The sequence below is a fragment of the Chelonoidis abingdonii genome, chromosome 8, assembly GCF_003597395.2.
Source record: "Chelonoidis abingdonii isolate Lonesome George chromosome 8, CheloAbing_2.0, whole genome shotgun sequence".
Taxonomy (NCBI): Eukaryota; Metazoa; Chordata; order Testudines; family Testudinidae; genus Chelonoidis; species Chelonoidis abingdonii.
The window spans coordinates 25,438,604-25,455,218 of NC_133776.1; the positions used below are offsets into that span (position 1 = coordinate 25,438,604).

General features: G+C 42.8%; 1 protein-coding gene across 1 annotated transcript in view; it reads right to left on the reverse strand.

Moving 5' to 3' along the window:
• GMPS (guanine monophosphate synthase) overlaps positions 1–16,615 on the reverse strand; it is a 72,407-nt gene that overhangs the window by 50,532 nt on the left and 5,260 nt on the right. Inside the window, exons 2-3 of the mRNA XM_032787410.2 lie at positions 12,916–13,094; positions 2,672–2,786 (exon numbers count right to left, since the gene is read on the reverse strand). Coding sequence (XP_032643301.1) covers positions 2,672–2,786; positions 12,916–13,094 — 294 coding nt within the window. The remainder of the gene's footprint in view (positions 1–2,671; positions 2,787–12,915; positions 13,095–16,615) is intronic.

Consider the following 16,615-nt stretch of genomic DNA (forward strand, 5'->3'; position numbering starts at 1 on the left):
TATTTGAGGTGCCTGCGGCTATGGTGTTAGAGATCTCACAGGACACGGTCCGGCAGCATAATTCAGATTGATGCAGCTATGGACCAGTTGTCTTTCGCTTCTGCAGCCTTCCTATACACAGTCCCTCCTTTCCCAAATAAATGCAAAGCCTTCAATGCTGCTTTCTTTCTGTCAGATCAAGGCAGCACAGAAACCAACCCCCATCCAATTCTTGGGATGATCTTTACCCCTCCCCCACTCGCGTGCTGTATCATGGAAGATACTGCTAAACACCCCTCCACCCCCAAACCACGTGCTTGGTAGCAGGAAGATCCTGCTGCCAAACGCAAAAGCTCGGTGTCAATTCACCTCCATCCCCCTGCTTGGCTACTGCAAGAGAATGATTTCTTTTAAGCAACAGGCAAACAAGCCAGTAGAATGGCTATCTGGTCCTAAATAATTCTAATTTCAACTAGATTACCACTGAACTATCCACTCTCTTCTGTCTCAAGGATAACACAGCGAAATAAAGCGGATGTGCTTGAATGCCAGCAATTCACCGGACCATACGCGTGCTTGTCATCGAATTTACAAGATCGATACTTGCTGCAGATGGCATGGTCAAGTGTCCTACTATGGAGAATAATGCTGCCCTGCCCGCAAACTTCTGCAAAGCTTTTGGAGTACTCCAGAGAGCTTCATGGAGTATGTCCTGGAGGATATTTAGTCATCCCAGACTGTTAGACTTTTCCAATAACTGTACTGGCACAATGCATCAAGTCTCAGGCAATTATCATTAAAAAATGCTTGCTTTTAACAACGATGTTTTATATTACCAAAGGACACTCTACCAAGGTCTCTCCGGCTTCACTGTCTGGAGTATTGGTTGGGAGGCTAGGAGGTAATATCTGGGAGATGTGAGAAAAGCTCCTGGTGTTGGAGAGAACTGATGTTGTGTGCTCTCGCAGCGTCCCTCCTCATTTCCCCACGGCAGAATCCTCAGCCATGCTGAGATACCACCCACCCTCAGAATCCAGCGACGGAGTGGGCTGCTGTGGCGGACACCCCTAGATTTGATTGGCAGCTCAGCATGGAAGCAGATTTTTCAGCCCTGCCCGACTTTCCGTTAGTCTTTTTGTTTTTCTGGTGGCTTTGTTCGAGCGCCTTATTTTCACAAAGCATGTACTGATCCTTGGTGTGGCCTTCTGCGATCATGACCCTTGAAATTTTTTCAAATGTTTGTTTCATTTTTCGTCTTTTGGAATGAGTTCTTTATGCACACGGAATCCTCATCCCCATATCGATCAGGATCCAGTTAACTCCCGTGCGGCCATGTCTGGAGCTTTCTTCAATTTCAGGAGACTGCATTGTACCTGTGCTGAGTACTCTGGTGGTCACCTGTGTGGTGAACTCCCACGGCGGCCACAACGGAAATGAAATTCCAAAGAAAATCGTGGGAACTTTTCCGACTTACGTGCCAGTGCATCGTTAGAGGCTTCCAGAGGGGGGGGGGCGATCACAATGTGCACTGTGGGATCCCGCCGGAGGCCAATACCGTCGATTTGCAGCCCCATAACCCAATCCGCATGTGATATACCGATTCAGCACTACTCCTCTCGTCGGGAGGTACAGAAACGGTTAAATAGCCTTTATATCAATATAAAGGGCTCATTTGTGGATGGGTCGAGGGTTAATCGGTTTAATGCTGTAAATTCGTTTAAAAGCGGAGTTGTAGACCAGGGCATGATTATTTAACCAATTACCCCACACCTTAATGTTTTACACTCAACAAATTAATAATCAGTAGACAAAACAATCAACAAAACCAGACCAAAACATGCAAATAAACATACAAAACAATACAAAAGTAAATTTCAACATACATCTATATAACACATAAGAGTTTTCCAATGTGGCTATTAAAAAGTAATTTGCCAGACAGGATGCTATCTTCTTAGCTTCCCTTTCGCTGGAGGTAACAAAAGTATCAGGGCAAAACGGTATCTAATACCCAATAGCACCTTATTAATGTAAGTGGTTTGAAATGTAAGGATGTAACCATACAATTCCCAGCTTATGGCTGCCTAACTACATCTTAGCTGAAGGCCTTAGCCTGTGACAGTAAGAGAAGGCCATTACACAAACAGTGATCTTTGATTCTTTCTTTTATACCTCTATAACTAGCTAAGTAATAAGAATACACCTAAATTCTTAAAGTATAGACCTTTGCAGACAGGCCTAAATATCTATATCCTAACATATCCTAAGGAGTGTTCTACATGCAAAAACAAAGGGATGAGCTATTTAAATGAGCAAACTACTCCAACTGTATATAGCAGAGGTGCATTCCTCAGGACCAGCTAAACTAAACAAGTTACTGGCTATGCAATTTTTTATTAAAAGCATGATAAATATATAGTAGAATCCAAAGTCAGCATAGTTAAAGAGGAAGAACATAAGTATTTCCTATGCTATTTTCATGGCAGAGCCCAGAGAACAGATTGTATATAGTATACTCGGTATCTTCAAAACTACCATCATTGGCGTTTTCTAAAATGAACTTCTGCATGCAAGGTTTATTTATCCTGTTAATTATACTTAAGCCACATATGAAAAAGTTCTTAGCTGAATGTCAGAATTAAGACCTGGACCTAAAACAATATTTGTAGACACACAGATCCATGATTAGCACCTGCATGCCATAGCAGATTCCAAGAACGGGTTTGCCTATTGTAAATATTGCTGGGTCAAACCAAGGTGCATCTTCTGCATACACGGAGTTTGGTCCTCCAGATATGATTATAGCCCTGCAAACAAGACAGATTAAAAAAGATTAAGGGAGTTCAAAATAATGCACATTCACATTTAAAAATTCTTTGTTTGCATTAAATGTGGAGAGACTTATGGTGATCCCTTGCATACTTTCAGTTTGCCTGGCGCTTAAACCCTAAAACAAAGATGTCCACATCTTTGGAGGGGTAAAAATGGCAACTTGCCAGGACTGAGAGCATATCAATTTGCATAACTTTTGTACCAAGATCAAACAATAGCTGCAAGCCACCCTAAAACATGATTGTAACAACTGTCTTTATTGAACTGAAGGGTTTTTGTTTGTTTTGTTTTGTATTGTTTTAAATGGTAGGGCCAGATTCACATAAGGGACTATGAGATATTCAGGCATGGGTCTCAGTCTCTCCAGTTGAAGCTATTCCATTGTGTATTATAGACTTAAAAAAATTAAATATGCATTGGGCCAGAAAAAGAGAATTAGAATGACTCTATAGTCCAATAGTTAAGGCACTCACTTGAGGGGTGGGAGACCCACATTCAAATCCCTTCTCCTCAGAAGGCAAAGCAGTCTCCCACATCCCAGGAAATTGCTTTAACAACTGGGCACTCCCTACCTTTTCCTCTCCCACCCACCGACAGCTGTGAATCCCAGGTGGAGACATGCACCATCAGACTGGACTTTCGCAGGAACATCCTGAAAGAGGCAGGGTTTAGGACCCACTCCTCTCTTTGGCATCTGCTGTTGGATAGGTTAGGCAGCTCCCCACTCAACTCGCTGGTTTTTCCAATTCTCAGGCGCCTCTCCCATCTCCATTCATTATAGAAGGAGCCTACGCACTTAACTCAGGGGTTTTAGATCCTACTAGGGGGGAGGAAGTAGGTGCTTCAAAACTAGGCTCTGAGACACTGAGCAACATAATGCGTAAGTCCCTTTGTGAGTCTAGCCCACAGTGCTTTTCATATTCCTATCCAGATGCTGAATTGGGAAGAAAAACGAAGTACGGCTAGAGTTAAAAGATTCATTCTTCACACTTCAGGACCAGACTTCAAAGAGAAACTGCTGAGCTTCAGTTCACCTGCAAATTTGACACCATCAGCTCAGGATTAAACAAAGAACGTGAATGGCTAGCCAACAACAAAAGCAGTTTCTCCTCCCTTGGTGTCCACACCTCAACTGCTAGAAGATGGCCTCATCCTCCCTGATTGAACTAACCTCGTTATCTCTAGCCTGATTCTTGCTTGCATATTTATACCTGCCTCTGCAAATTTCCACTACATGCATCTGACAAAGTGGGTATTCACCCATGAAAGCTCATGCTCCAATACCTCTGTTAGTCTATAAGATACCATAGGTCTCTTTGCTGCTTTTACAGATCCAGACAAACATGGCTACCCCTCTGATACTATTCTTCACACTGTTGAAAGCTTGGATTCCAACCTGCCTTCAGGTGGCATGAACACTGGTTCTTAGGCGCTATAGTTCTTGTAATAGTGGCCATTAAAATTATGCTGGTAAAAAAGTAGGGTAAGGGGGGGGGGCACTAAGGATAGGTTAAAGTAACTAAAATGATATAATTTTAAGGTCTGATACCTTGTGACCATCTAGGGCTAGAAATTATTATTTTATGCTAGTGATAAAAAGAGGATCCCATTTTTTCAAAGGGTTAGAAGGAAGTAACTTGTGATGATTTGAGCAATACCAAACTTCAAAATTACTACTCGTTAGTCAGCGATTTTTGGCAATACTCCAGTACGGAATATTAAAAGTACCAGACCTTGGACCAGTGTGCTGCTTATTCCATACAGAACATCACGTTCATTAACTGAAGTAACAGTTGCAAGACTGGGGAGAAGGAAGACATTGGGTTAAAGATGGCAATAAAAGAAAACTTCTCCTAACATTGTATATAGTACCTGCAAAGGTAACATCGCTTTCCTCATTAGTGGAAAGGGGCAACACAATGCACATGGGTGACAAGCATTAACACAGGCAGAAGTTAACCATGCAAACCCATTTGTGCATTTGTAGAACAAAGGTCCCTTTCATTGCAACAGTTTTCATTTTAAAACAAACAGGATGGTTGTCTTTATGTGTCAGATACTTAAATTATAAATTTTTTAACAAAGGTACCACTTGAAAAAGTATTCTATAAACTACTATAAAGCTACAGGCATGAGCATAGCCAGGAATGTCTACAGGCAAGAGTGGGATCTGTTCTGCTAAAAATCAGAAACAGTCATAATGTTAAATATGATACACTTAAAAGCTAGCAGGGAGAGCCTAAAAATATATCAGTCAGGAAATTATTGCTTTTAAATCCCTCACACAGAATTACTTGCTCATTAAGCACCACATGTACAGAACATTTTACAATATTTGAGGGAGAAAAAGAAACAGGGCCTGACAAAACTTTCAGCCTACTGAGGTCAAAACAATGACTTGCAGCCCTGGGATATTCACCCACGAAAGCTCATGCTCCAAAACATCTGTTAGTCTATAAGGTGCCACAGGATTCTTTGCTGCTTTTACAGATCCAGACTAACACGGCTACCCCTCTGATACTAAAAAACAGGGTATACTCTGAATTTTTTTATTTTTCCTGTTGATAAAATTCTACTGAAGGATTATTTTGTTTTGGTTTACATGAGGGTATCCAACCTGTGGCCATTTGTGTGTTAAATAGAAAATCTGCATTTGATTATGAACTGAAAATGTGCTCCCTGGGCTGTAAGTTTCAACTGAAGTGATTGAATAAGTTGCCACTACACTGAGGAGATAGGATCACTGCCATTCCAGCTGCCCTACCAGCTCCCCTGCAGCCCGTGATGTAGTTCTGGTGTGAGACTGGAGTTTTCCTCCCCATTTACAGCTACCTAGCAGCTCCTCTAAGCAGTTCTGGCTACTTCACTGCTTGCCTCCCAATGCTGGGCTGTGGGTGACACAGACAGAGCTGAAAAGCAGAAATATGCCTCAGTTAAAAGAGAAGTTGAGACTTCTGAACCATATACAGTTCCTTGATTCTCAGCTACAAGGCTGGACAACTTCCATAAGCTGGTTACACTGCCTAAGAGACCCTATGCTACCTTGGGATAACCAGTTGGTTTCCACACCAACAACTCCCTCTCCCCACTTGAGCCACCCCTATGCCAAGAGTTGGGGAAGGAGGTGTAGAAACCAAATACACTGACACTACACCCAATGGAGACTCCTCCCACGCAGAAGGAATCATAGGTATTTCTGCTACCTATGTACCACGAGGGCTGACTTTAGGCCGATTCCCCTGATTCCCGTGAATCGGGCCCCACAAGGTAAGGCCCCAGAAGACGACTGCTGCCAAGGAAGGACCCTACGCTGAAGTGCTGCCAGAAACAGCGGCAACTGAGTGAGCTGCTGCTGCTATTTTCGGCGGCAGCTCAACCACTACCGCTGTCTTCGGTGGCATTTCAGTAGCATCTCTATCGAATCAGGCCCCACACGTCCTAAAGCCAGCCCTGACCAGCATAGTGGTGAGAACGTAGCAGAGTGGAATCTGTCTCAAAACCCTAACTGAGCTGGAACTTTTTTGAAATAATCAGTTTGATGCTTATGTTGAAGATGCTGGACAACAGGTTTACCAAGCTATAATTATTTTATTTGATTTTGTTAAGTATTAAGAGCCTAGATCTTTTCCCTGGCAGATTCATCATCAAACCCAAATTTATGGCCACTATTTTTCCCTCACTTAACTCTTGACCATTCCCTAACAGCGACCAATTTCCTAGAATCTAAGGGCTTGTCTACATAAACTATCCCCGTACAGTATGAATTTAAAGTGCTGTATTATACTAATCTACTGACCTGTGTGGACACTCTTAGGCTTGGTCTACACTACAAAGTTAGGTCAACGTTAGCCGCCTTGCATCAACGTAATTTGCATGTGGCTACCTTAAATTTGTCTCCCACCCATGTGAGCGGCCCATTACAGCAATGCAGTAACACCACTTCACCAGTGTTGAGCCAGGATTTATGTACTGAGGTCGAAGCAGCGTGAGTATAAAAAACGTGTTACTTATGTCAACCCTAACAGTTCTCCCGCAATCCTTTAACACTGACCTCTCTGTTCATAATTGCGAATCCACTGCCAGAGGTCACTCAGACCAGAAGCCCTATCCCCCATTTTAAAACCCTGTATGTTTTTAAAATGGCTTTTCCTGATTGTTCATCTTGGTGAGCACCCACTAGCAGCTCTCCATTGTTGTGACACTCTGGCCTAGAGTAGACAGGAAATATTGGATCTCCTGGGCCTGTGGAGAGAAGAGGCTGTGCAGGCACAGCTACGAACCAGCCGTAAAATTTGGACATCTACGAGCAGATTGCACAAGGGATGTAGGAGAAGCCTGAGAGGAATCAGCAGCAGTGTTGTCTGAAAGTGAAGGAACTGCAGCAAGCACATCAGAAAGGCAGGGAGGCCAACAGTCAATCTGCTGCCAAGCTGCAGATATGGGGCTTTTACAAAGCTGTATGCCATATTTGTCTTAAGACACACACACTCCACTACCCTGAAGACCACCATTTACACTGCCGACGAGCCAAAGTCACAGGCCTCTGCCTTGAATAGCAAGGATGAGGGTGTGGTGGTGGAGGAGGGACATGTGACCAGGCAATCCAGGAAGCCAGGCCCTGTTTGAGACTTTACTGCAATTCAGTCAGTCAAGCAAAGGCTAGCCTGATGCAAGAGAAATAACCCTGGGTAAGTGTCTAAAAGTATTTACCAGTACAATGATGTACTGATGGCACCCCCAACTTAGCACTACACAACTACTGACTTTTCATCAATTTACTTGTACTACAGAGACAGTGGTATGACAATGAGCAGCACAGTTGTTAACTGTTTTTCATTCCCCTGTAGAATTGGGCAGGGGAGGTCAAACAGAGCATTTCGTTTATGTGCACAGGGATATCCCTTGAATCCCCCTGAAAGATCTCAATGAAACTTTTACAGAGGTATTCTGCAATCCTCTCCCAAAGTTTTCAAAGGATGGCATCTTTATTTCATCCTCCATGGTAGAACACTTTCCCATGCCAGTTCACAAGTACTGCAGTGGTGCTTGCTGAAGTTAACAGACTACTAGCACATGGGCCCAGGCAGCTTCAGAATCCAGCAGCAGCTGTGCTCTCTGTGCCTTTGTTACTCTCAAGAGTATCAGCTAAAATTACCACCGCCTGTGGAAAATGGTGCCAGTATTCAGTGCCTTTGCCCTATATGCATTGTTTCATGCAACCAATCAATTCCCTTCTCATTTCCCTCACCCCTAGCCAGAACTCTCATCATGGCTGATGCTGTGAGTAGTGCCGTGCATAAGCACTCTGAAGCAGAAGTGTCAATAAGCATGTCTTGTTTAAAACTTATGGAGAGCAAGGAACAGTTCTGAATCTTAACTTCTGCTTTCTGATATGACTACATTGACAATGATACCTCTGTGTATTTTATCTGTAGCTTCTGTAGTTGTGGCCCTGAGAGTGTTCCCTCCCACATCTATGGAACACTTGATCCAAACAAGGAGAAAGATGAAGACTTGAGATAATAGGTTCAATGAGGTCCTGCAAGCCAGGGCTGCATAAGACCGTGAGCAGTGAGGGCCTGGAGGGTGAACACTGCACACAGCCTGGAGAAGGAAAGAGTGAGCAGAAGGGCTCAAGAGTCCAGGTAAAAAAAGGAGAGGGAGATGCACCAGCACATAAGGGGGCTTTTCTGGCAGGAAACACACATACTACAGACTCTTGTGGGTCTACAGGTTCAATAATCTTGGGCTCGCCTCTTCTTGTAGTCCAGGGAGAACTCCATGGACAACTTCCCTACACCCTACTCAACATTCCAGAAGACATCAGAGGCTGCATCCCTTCCTCTACCACCCCTCACCGGACAACTACAGCTTCACATATGCTGACCTGAGAGAGCCACAGCTGCTCTATGCGTAGATAAAATGGACGTGAATTTTCTTTCCCCTTCTTAAACTCTCTTCCAAATGTATTACGTTTTTAATGTATTTGCTTTTAACTAGCACAGAATTTTTTTGCGGTGTTTTCATTACTCAATAAAATGCTGTTGTTTGGAAAACAATTCATCTTTATTAGTTCCAAACATATGCTGCAGAGTTCCCAGCAGTACTGAAAGCATGCCCTTACTTATTATTGTACAACGTGATGCAACTCATAGGATTAATGAAAAAAAGTACAACGTAATAATAATAAATGAATAGCAAGCACCACAAAATTAAATAGGTGCACTGTCAGTGTTAGATTCGTAGATGTACACCAAGCACCACACAATTCCTAACAGGACCCAAAACAGCAGGTCCTGGTACAGCACAGTCCACCGCAATGCACTATTGTGGCTCACTGTTAAAGTGCTCTTTCAAAGCATCTGGGAGCAGTATAGCTCCATGTTGAGCTCTTCTAATAGCGCTTGCATCTGGTTGTTCAAACTCAGCAGATGCTGCTCTACCTCCATCCTTTATCCCAGTGGCATCTTTTCCTCCTTTGCTTCACAGATATTATGCAGGACACAGCAGGCAGCTATAACCACTGGGATGTGCCCGCCTCCGCCTTCAATCTTGTGAGTAAACTTGCCAGAAATCCCATCAATCTACCAAAAGCACATTCAACCGTCATTTTTCCCCTGCTGAACTAGTAGCTGAATCTCTCCTTGGTGCTGTTGAAGTGGTCAGTGTATGGCTTCATGAGCCAGGGAGCAAGGGCTAGGCTGGGTCCTCCAGGATCACTTCTGGCATTTCAACATTGCCAGTGGTAATATGCCAGTCAGGAAAGAAAATCCCTGCTTACAGATTTCTCAACAATCCTGTGTTCTTAAAGATGAAAAAGCCATGCACCTTCCCTGACCAGCCAACACTGATATTGGTGAAGCGTCCCCAGTGATCCACCAATGCTTACATAACCACAGAAAAGTAGCCTTTTCTGTTGAGGTACTCAGTGGCAAGGCGGTCTGGTGCCAAAATAGGAATATGTACACTATTTACTGCCCCACTGCACAAATCCATCCATTTTGCCCTACACATTGCAGAGAGTTACAGTATTGCATAGCAAGAGAGTATTACTGGTCCTGCCTACTTGCATGACAACACCCCTCACAATGGATTTTCCAACTCCAAAATGACTTCTCACTAACTGGTAGCAATCCAGGTTTTCAGCCTTACACAGTGCAATCAACACTTGCTTTTCCACTGATAGTGCAGTTCTCATTCTGGTGTTCCTGTGCTTGAGGACTGGATTGAGCTCACCACACATATTCAGGAATGTGGCTTATCCCAAAATTCTGCAGCCACCGTTCATCATCCCAAGCATGTATTACGGTGTGATCTCACAAGTCACTGCTCGTTTCTCAGGCCCAGATGCAGCACTCCACCACTTGCAGCTGCTCTGTGAATGCCACCAACAATCTTGAATTAGTTCTCACTATGTCCTGCAGCAATTTGTCCTCCACAAAACCATCATGTTCTCCACTGATTCAGTTATTTTTGAGGCTTTGCAAATACTAGAGGATCTTGCATCCTGTGCTTGCAACGCTTATGACAACAGCACAGAGCTATGCAGGCGCCTTGCATCTGTCAGAGACAGCAGATGACAAGTCCTGCACAGGTTCATGGGATTTTTTAAAAAGGTGCAAAAATTATGGGATATAGATAACATTATGAGATAGAGAAAGTTGCACGCTGGGAAGTGGACCCTTTGCTCCCAGTCAGCCCACGTGACTTGTTTCTGCCCCACCATACATTCCCAATCCTTTCCAAAAGACCTCGTCTGGACAGTGGCAAGTTGCACACTTGGATACCAACTCAGGGTGCACTGCATTGTGCATCAACACACGCACTCATGGTGAGCACATGCAGCACGGATGCAAGGAGCCAAGTATTCACATGCACAATATACTAACTGCAGCAGCTTTATGCCGACGTAATTTGCAGCAGCCAAAGTTGGAGGTGTAGACATGCCCTTACTCCAATATGAGAAGCCTTTTTCTAGTTAGCTTGTGTTGCTTATACCAAAATAAAAGTGTCCATGCAGGGAGTTATAGCCATATACCTATAATGGTATAACTTCCTATGTAGACAAGCCCAAAGACTGCTCCATCCTTCTATGATTTTCCCATCTGGGAATTCAAAGAACAGTGAAGCAAGTTTACTTACATCCCTATAGACCAATTGTTCCCACAACTGGAGAGTGGACATCTTGTTAATAGTGGATGCGTGGGATTTTTTTTAAAAACATGTCTAAGCAAGTTGCGCGCTAAACTCAATTTTGAAAATCCAATCCAGTATCTTTCAAGCTAGATAAATCTCTTGTCATCTTGAAGATCAAATTTGCAAGTTTTGCTCTTCTCTCTTTTAAGATGTCCTATAGCCACAGAACAATTACAATTTAAGCAACAGGACTGAGACAAGCTTCTGCCTCCGACTTAGAGTCACAAACAAGTATCTCTCTCCTCTGCAACAGGGGACCAATTTCAGAGGTGAGCACAGCACAACTTCTATGACCATTCAGCCCAGAGAATGTCAGCATGGAGCCAGATTATTTCTACCACAATTGACACTCAGTCATCTAGGAACTAGAGCGAAACCACCAACTAATTTAACAAATATCATTAGAAAGCCTGAAGTGACTACTTTCAATCACTGTTAACATGGTCCAGATTTAAATGAACATCTGTAGAGGCAGAAAGCTTTGTATCCTGTTGCCAGTTACCCAAAACAACCAATAACCCTGACATCATAATAGATCTTCCTCAGCCTTGGAACAGTGACCCTTTGAATGAAAGTGTTTTGTCAAGTTTTAAAAATTAATTATTTGCAGTTCCACAAACCTGGTAGCTGACAGCACAATTATTGTATCTCATGACAGAGGTTCTGAAGAGACTTCAGGTTGTGTGTTGGAAGGAGAACCTCTTTCTTTAAGATAAGAAACACAATACCTGTGCACCCCATGGACTGCTCACACAGTTCAATGCAGGACTGAGACCCCACATAGTTTTAAGATACCACACTGGAAACAACATAACATTTTCTTTAAGTTAATTTAATGAACAAAAAGTTTTTTAAAATAGATTTTAATAGGTGTCCACTTTTCAAAGATTTGATTGTGGGGTCTTAAAACAAGATACTGCAGTTACAAGTATTTTCCAGCTGCAATTCTAAAAGAGAAGGTGCATCTTCTATATTAGATATGCAATAGTGCAGTTATGTCTGCTATAGTATGCCATCTGTGTTTTCTAAAGAAATGTAGTGAATTCAGGTTTTTACAGACTCATTAAGTTATACAGGCATTCTACTAGACCAACAACAATCACTGGCTAGAGAAAAGCAATTCAACGAAGCAATTTCTGTTGTGTGCTACTTCCATAACAATAGTGTGATGTGTATGTGCTGCATTCTTGGGATTTTTACTGGACTGGCATTATGGTACTACAATACTAGATACTCAAGTGATTTGTATAAATCTGTAAGACGGGGATAACAATTTTTTCCTTAAGAGAAAAGGACATACATCTGTAACTTCTTTTTTTAAAAGTTAAAACAAATGTGTAAAGCATTAAGCAAACTGGCAAAAAAAAAATTTAAATAAGCACTATCAGATAATATTTTACTCACCTCCCAGAAACAGTCTGGTATGATATAGCATACCATTTCCAATTTATATAATTATTTGTTAGAACTACAAATATTTAAGTGTTATGTAATTTTCTGTAAAAGGAAGGATGCAAGATTTCTTATTTACTATCACTAATATTACTTAAAAAAGCCAAATGTATTTTCCTGTAGAATGGCTATCCAAAGGTTAATATTAGACTTATCATAAATATTTTACATACAAAAAAGTTACCCCCTCCAAAGACTTACATAACAACAGAAAATGACTTTAGGTTATCAGTATTTTTTAACAAAATTAAACCAAATGTCAGAATATCTAGTATATGAAAGCAATAGGCAAGTGTTTGTGCTAGTTTCCCCAATGAAACTCACGTGACCCTGTTAAATTAAAGATAACATAAGCAGTGTTATCACCACAGTGAATAAACTAATTTTGCTGCTGAGATCCAGAGATTTCTTTGCATTTAAATTAAAAACAAACAAACAAAGAAAAAAAGAGCCTACCGGAATCCTTGCTCCTTGATTGCAAAGGCTGGAGTCTCCAAAGGAAAGATCTCAGATTGGACAAACAATTCTCGTATTCGACGATCTATGACTTTTCCATACTGAGCTCCAGCATCGAGTATTACCACTGCCCCCTCATAGTGATATTGGCCATCCTGAACATCTCCAGCATTCTCCAGCTGCAAACATTATTGACATCACCACTTACTTTATCAAAACAGTTAGACTATTAGAGCAGAATCAGGACAACAAATCAAAGCAAGTCTCTTCAAAAAGAAAACTGATTGGAAAGTTAATTATTAAGGGCACAAATTCAGTCCCCAGGTGTGGAAAGTTCCTTAAACAAATTCTTTAAGATGTAAAATGTAACATTTACATTACATTAAAAAGGAAAAACATTTTAATGAAAAAGTCTTATTATAGACTATATACAGCAATACATGAAATAGCGGGATATAGGCAACCTTAACACCACACAGCAACCCAACCCATGTGTGTCATTTGCATGGATGACAATTTTATCAATGATTAATATAGGGTCCAGCCATTTTCTCCCCACCCACATCTGCTTACTCACCAGGCCAAGCCCTGGGGAAGAAAGGACACTTCTACCATATCTTTCCACTTATAAAGTGGTGCACATGACCTACCCACCAATACCATCATTCCAGCTTTTGGAGCAGTGGCATTTCAGAGAACATCAAAATAGTGTTTCATAAAAAGCCTAAAACAGAATATGGTCATTCTAACAGTGCATGAACTGAGCCCTATTAAAGAGGTACTGAACTGACAGCCCTAGAGACTGAAAGGATACCCCAAAGTCAGTAGCAATACAAGTTTTCCCATACCATCCCATTATGTATTCTCAACGCTGACTAGAAGTGACCAGCTATAGAAGGTGAAAAGTGTAGTTCACATTCTATGCTTATTCAGTCTGATCTATCTACTAAGCTTGCCAGATGTCACAATTCCAAAGTTGCCATTTTGATGCAACTTTCCAAACAGTTTTGTTTCAGGGGTAGTTTTTTTTGACACTTTAATTACACGTAGCTTAAGAAACCTGTTCCTTGTTGATTTTAGATTGGGAGAAGGAAGAACTGAAGCCTTTCAGTGTATTACTCACACAGACATTATCCAAAACTTCATTCAGACAGCAACCCTCCTTAACATTTTATGTTTTCATGTAAGTGCAAAGTTATACTATTGTAAAGTAATTATAAGATGAACCAATTACATAAATAGTAGCTGCAGAGTCATTCTGGGAGAAAAATACAGTAGAAGCTCAGACTTATGAACATCAGAGTTACGAATTGGCCAGTCAACAAACACCTCAGGCACCAGAAACCAAAAAAAGCAAATATTTACCGTATTGTGTTAAACTTAAACTACTAAAAAAAATAAAGGGAAAGTTTTAAAAAGATTTGACAAGGTAAGGAAAGTGTTTCTGTGCTTGTTTCATTTAAATTAAGATGGTTAAAAACAGCACTGTTCTTCTGCATAGTAAAATTTCAAAGCTGCACTAATGTTCAGCTGTAAACTTTCGAAAGAACCACTATAATGTTTTGTTCATAGTTACGAACATTTCAGAGTCATGAACAACATCCATTCCCAAGGTGTTTGTAACTCTGAGGTTCTACTGTACTTTGTGTATTGGGACCACTGCAATTCAGGATTATAATTGCAGTACAGTGACCTTCCCCATATAATGGTTTGATATACAGAGTATCCAACACGCATTACCAATACTACCTATTTATTACTGACATAATTTTTACTGATAATTAAGCAGAAGTGGCTTGTCAAGAGCAAGAGAGCTAAGCTACTTTGTTTCACAGGCCTGCAACAAACCTCAGAGAGAGAAAAGGGATCAAACACAGAGAAGGTATTAATATTATGTCCTCTTCCCGACATCAACAGCCTCCAAATAAGGGAGTCTGCCCTTCAACTCTACAGTCAGTGCTCCCACTTTGGGTACCAAAAGTTCCTCTCCTTCAGGTTCCACTTGGGATGGATTCCCCATGAGTGAAGATTCTATCTACTGTATTTTCCTTGTATTGTTACTGTGAGGTAAGAATGTTCTTCAACTTCTACGACAACACAACATTCCAAAGACAATTGAGATAAACACTGAAGCATCTTTTACTTGTAGTCTAGCTAGCCCTAAATTAGTGAAGAGCGGAATATGCACGGGAAGGTTGTAAGGTGACCATGGCTCAAGAATCTAGAGCTGTAAACGTTGCTGGTGGTTGCCTGAATTCCCCTGTAAAGACAGTAAGAAAAAGAAAAAAGCTAAGACCTTCTGTAGCATATTTCAAGGTTGGAGTCTGTCACTTAATTTCTCTCATTAATAAGAACACCAGTGGAATTAAAGTGGTAACTGCATCTCTGATAAGAAGCAACAAAGAGCCCTGTGGCACCTTATAGACTAACAGACGTATTGGAGCATGAGCTTTCATGGGTGAATACCCACTTCGTCGGATGCATGAGCTTTCGTGGGTGAATAACCACTTCGTCGGATGCATCCGACGAAGTGGGTATTCACCCACGATAGCTCATGCTCCAATACATCTGTTAGTCTATAAGGTGCCACAGGACTCTTCGCTGCTTTTACAGATCCAGACTAACACGGCTACCCCTCTGATACTGTGATAAGAAGCAGCTAGTAAGATGGTTTCTTAGTCTTGGGCCAGATAACTAAAGTTACATTATGTGTACATACTGTAGTGAGGCCGAGTGGCCTCCCTCCAAGCAGGAGAGCAAGGGTCCACTACACTCCCCTTGGTGGGCGGAGCCTAGCCTGCTCCACCCCCCCCCCCCACCAGAAGTGCCAGAGCAGGGCCAGATGTATAAGAGGAAGGCCCTGCAGCCCAGCTGGGGTGGAATCCCAGAGGAGAAGGATGCTCCTGCTGTATTCAGGAGGAGAACCTACTCTGGCTGTCTGATAGCCGCAGAAGTGGGAGACCCCGACGAGGGGCGGCCCAGACTACTGGCCGCAGTGTACCCCCAAAGAGCCTGACAAGCCCTGAAAGTGAGAGGTACCAAGCCCTGGGGAGGCAGGAAGTGGCCCAGGGGCAGCCATGGAGCAGCCGGCTGTGGAGTCAGGTGTGGTTCAGTTGGCGTGTTGCGGCTGGATCCCCGTTGACACAGGGGCAGCCAATCCTGCCTCTATCAGGACCCTGGGCTGGGACGCAATGGACTAGGGTGGACCTGCACCAACCCGGGGTGGTCAACTCCCTACACTGTGCAGGGCAGCTCCTGCTCTGAAGGAGGCGGCTACCTTACCAGCTCCCTTATAGACTGTTGCCTTGCTGGCTGCCTGAGCCCCAACCAGGCTAAAGCCAGCCTTGAGACTGGCTGTTTGCTGGCAGCCTGAGCCCCCTCAAGCCCAGGACCAAATCAGCTCCATAGACTGTGATCGCCTTGCTGGCGGCTGGAGCCCCGCCCGACCAAAGTCAACCCCCTTGTAGCTGGTGTTTAATTGCTGGCAGCTTGAGCCTCCTCAAGCCGAAGCTAAAGCCTGGCCATAACTGTCTGGTGCATGGTCCTATTGTGGGGCTGGGAACTATAGGACCTGGGGGCCTTGCTCTACCTCGGGTGGAGACAAGTACCCTAGACTGTTCTGCAGCTTCGTGCCTTGGCCAGACAAGCCCAAAGGCAATCTGAATAAGTGGCCTCCCTCTGAGAGGGAGAGCGAGGGTCC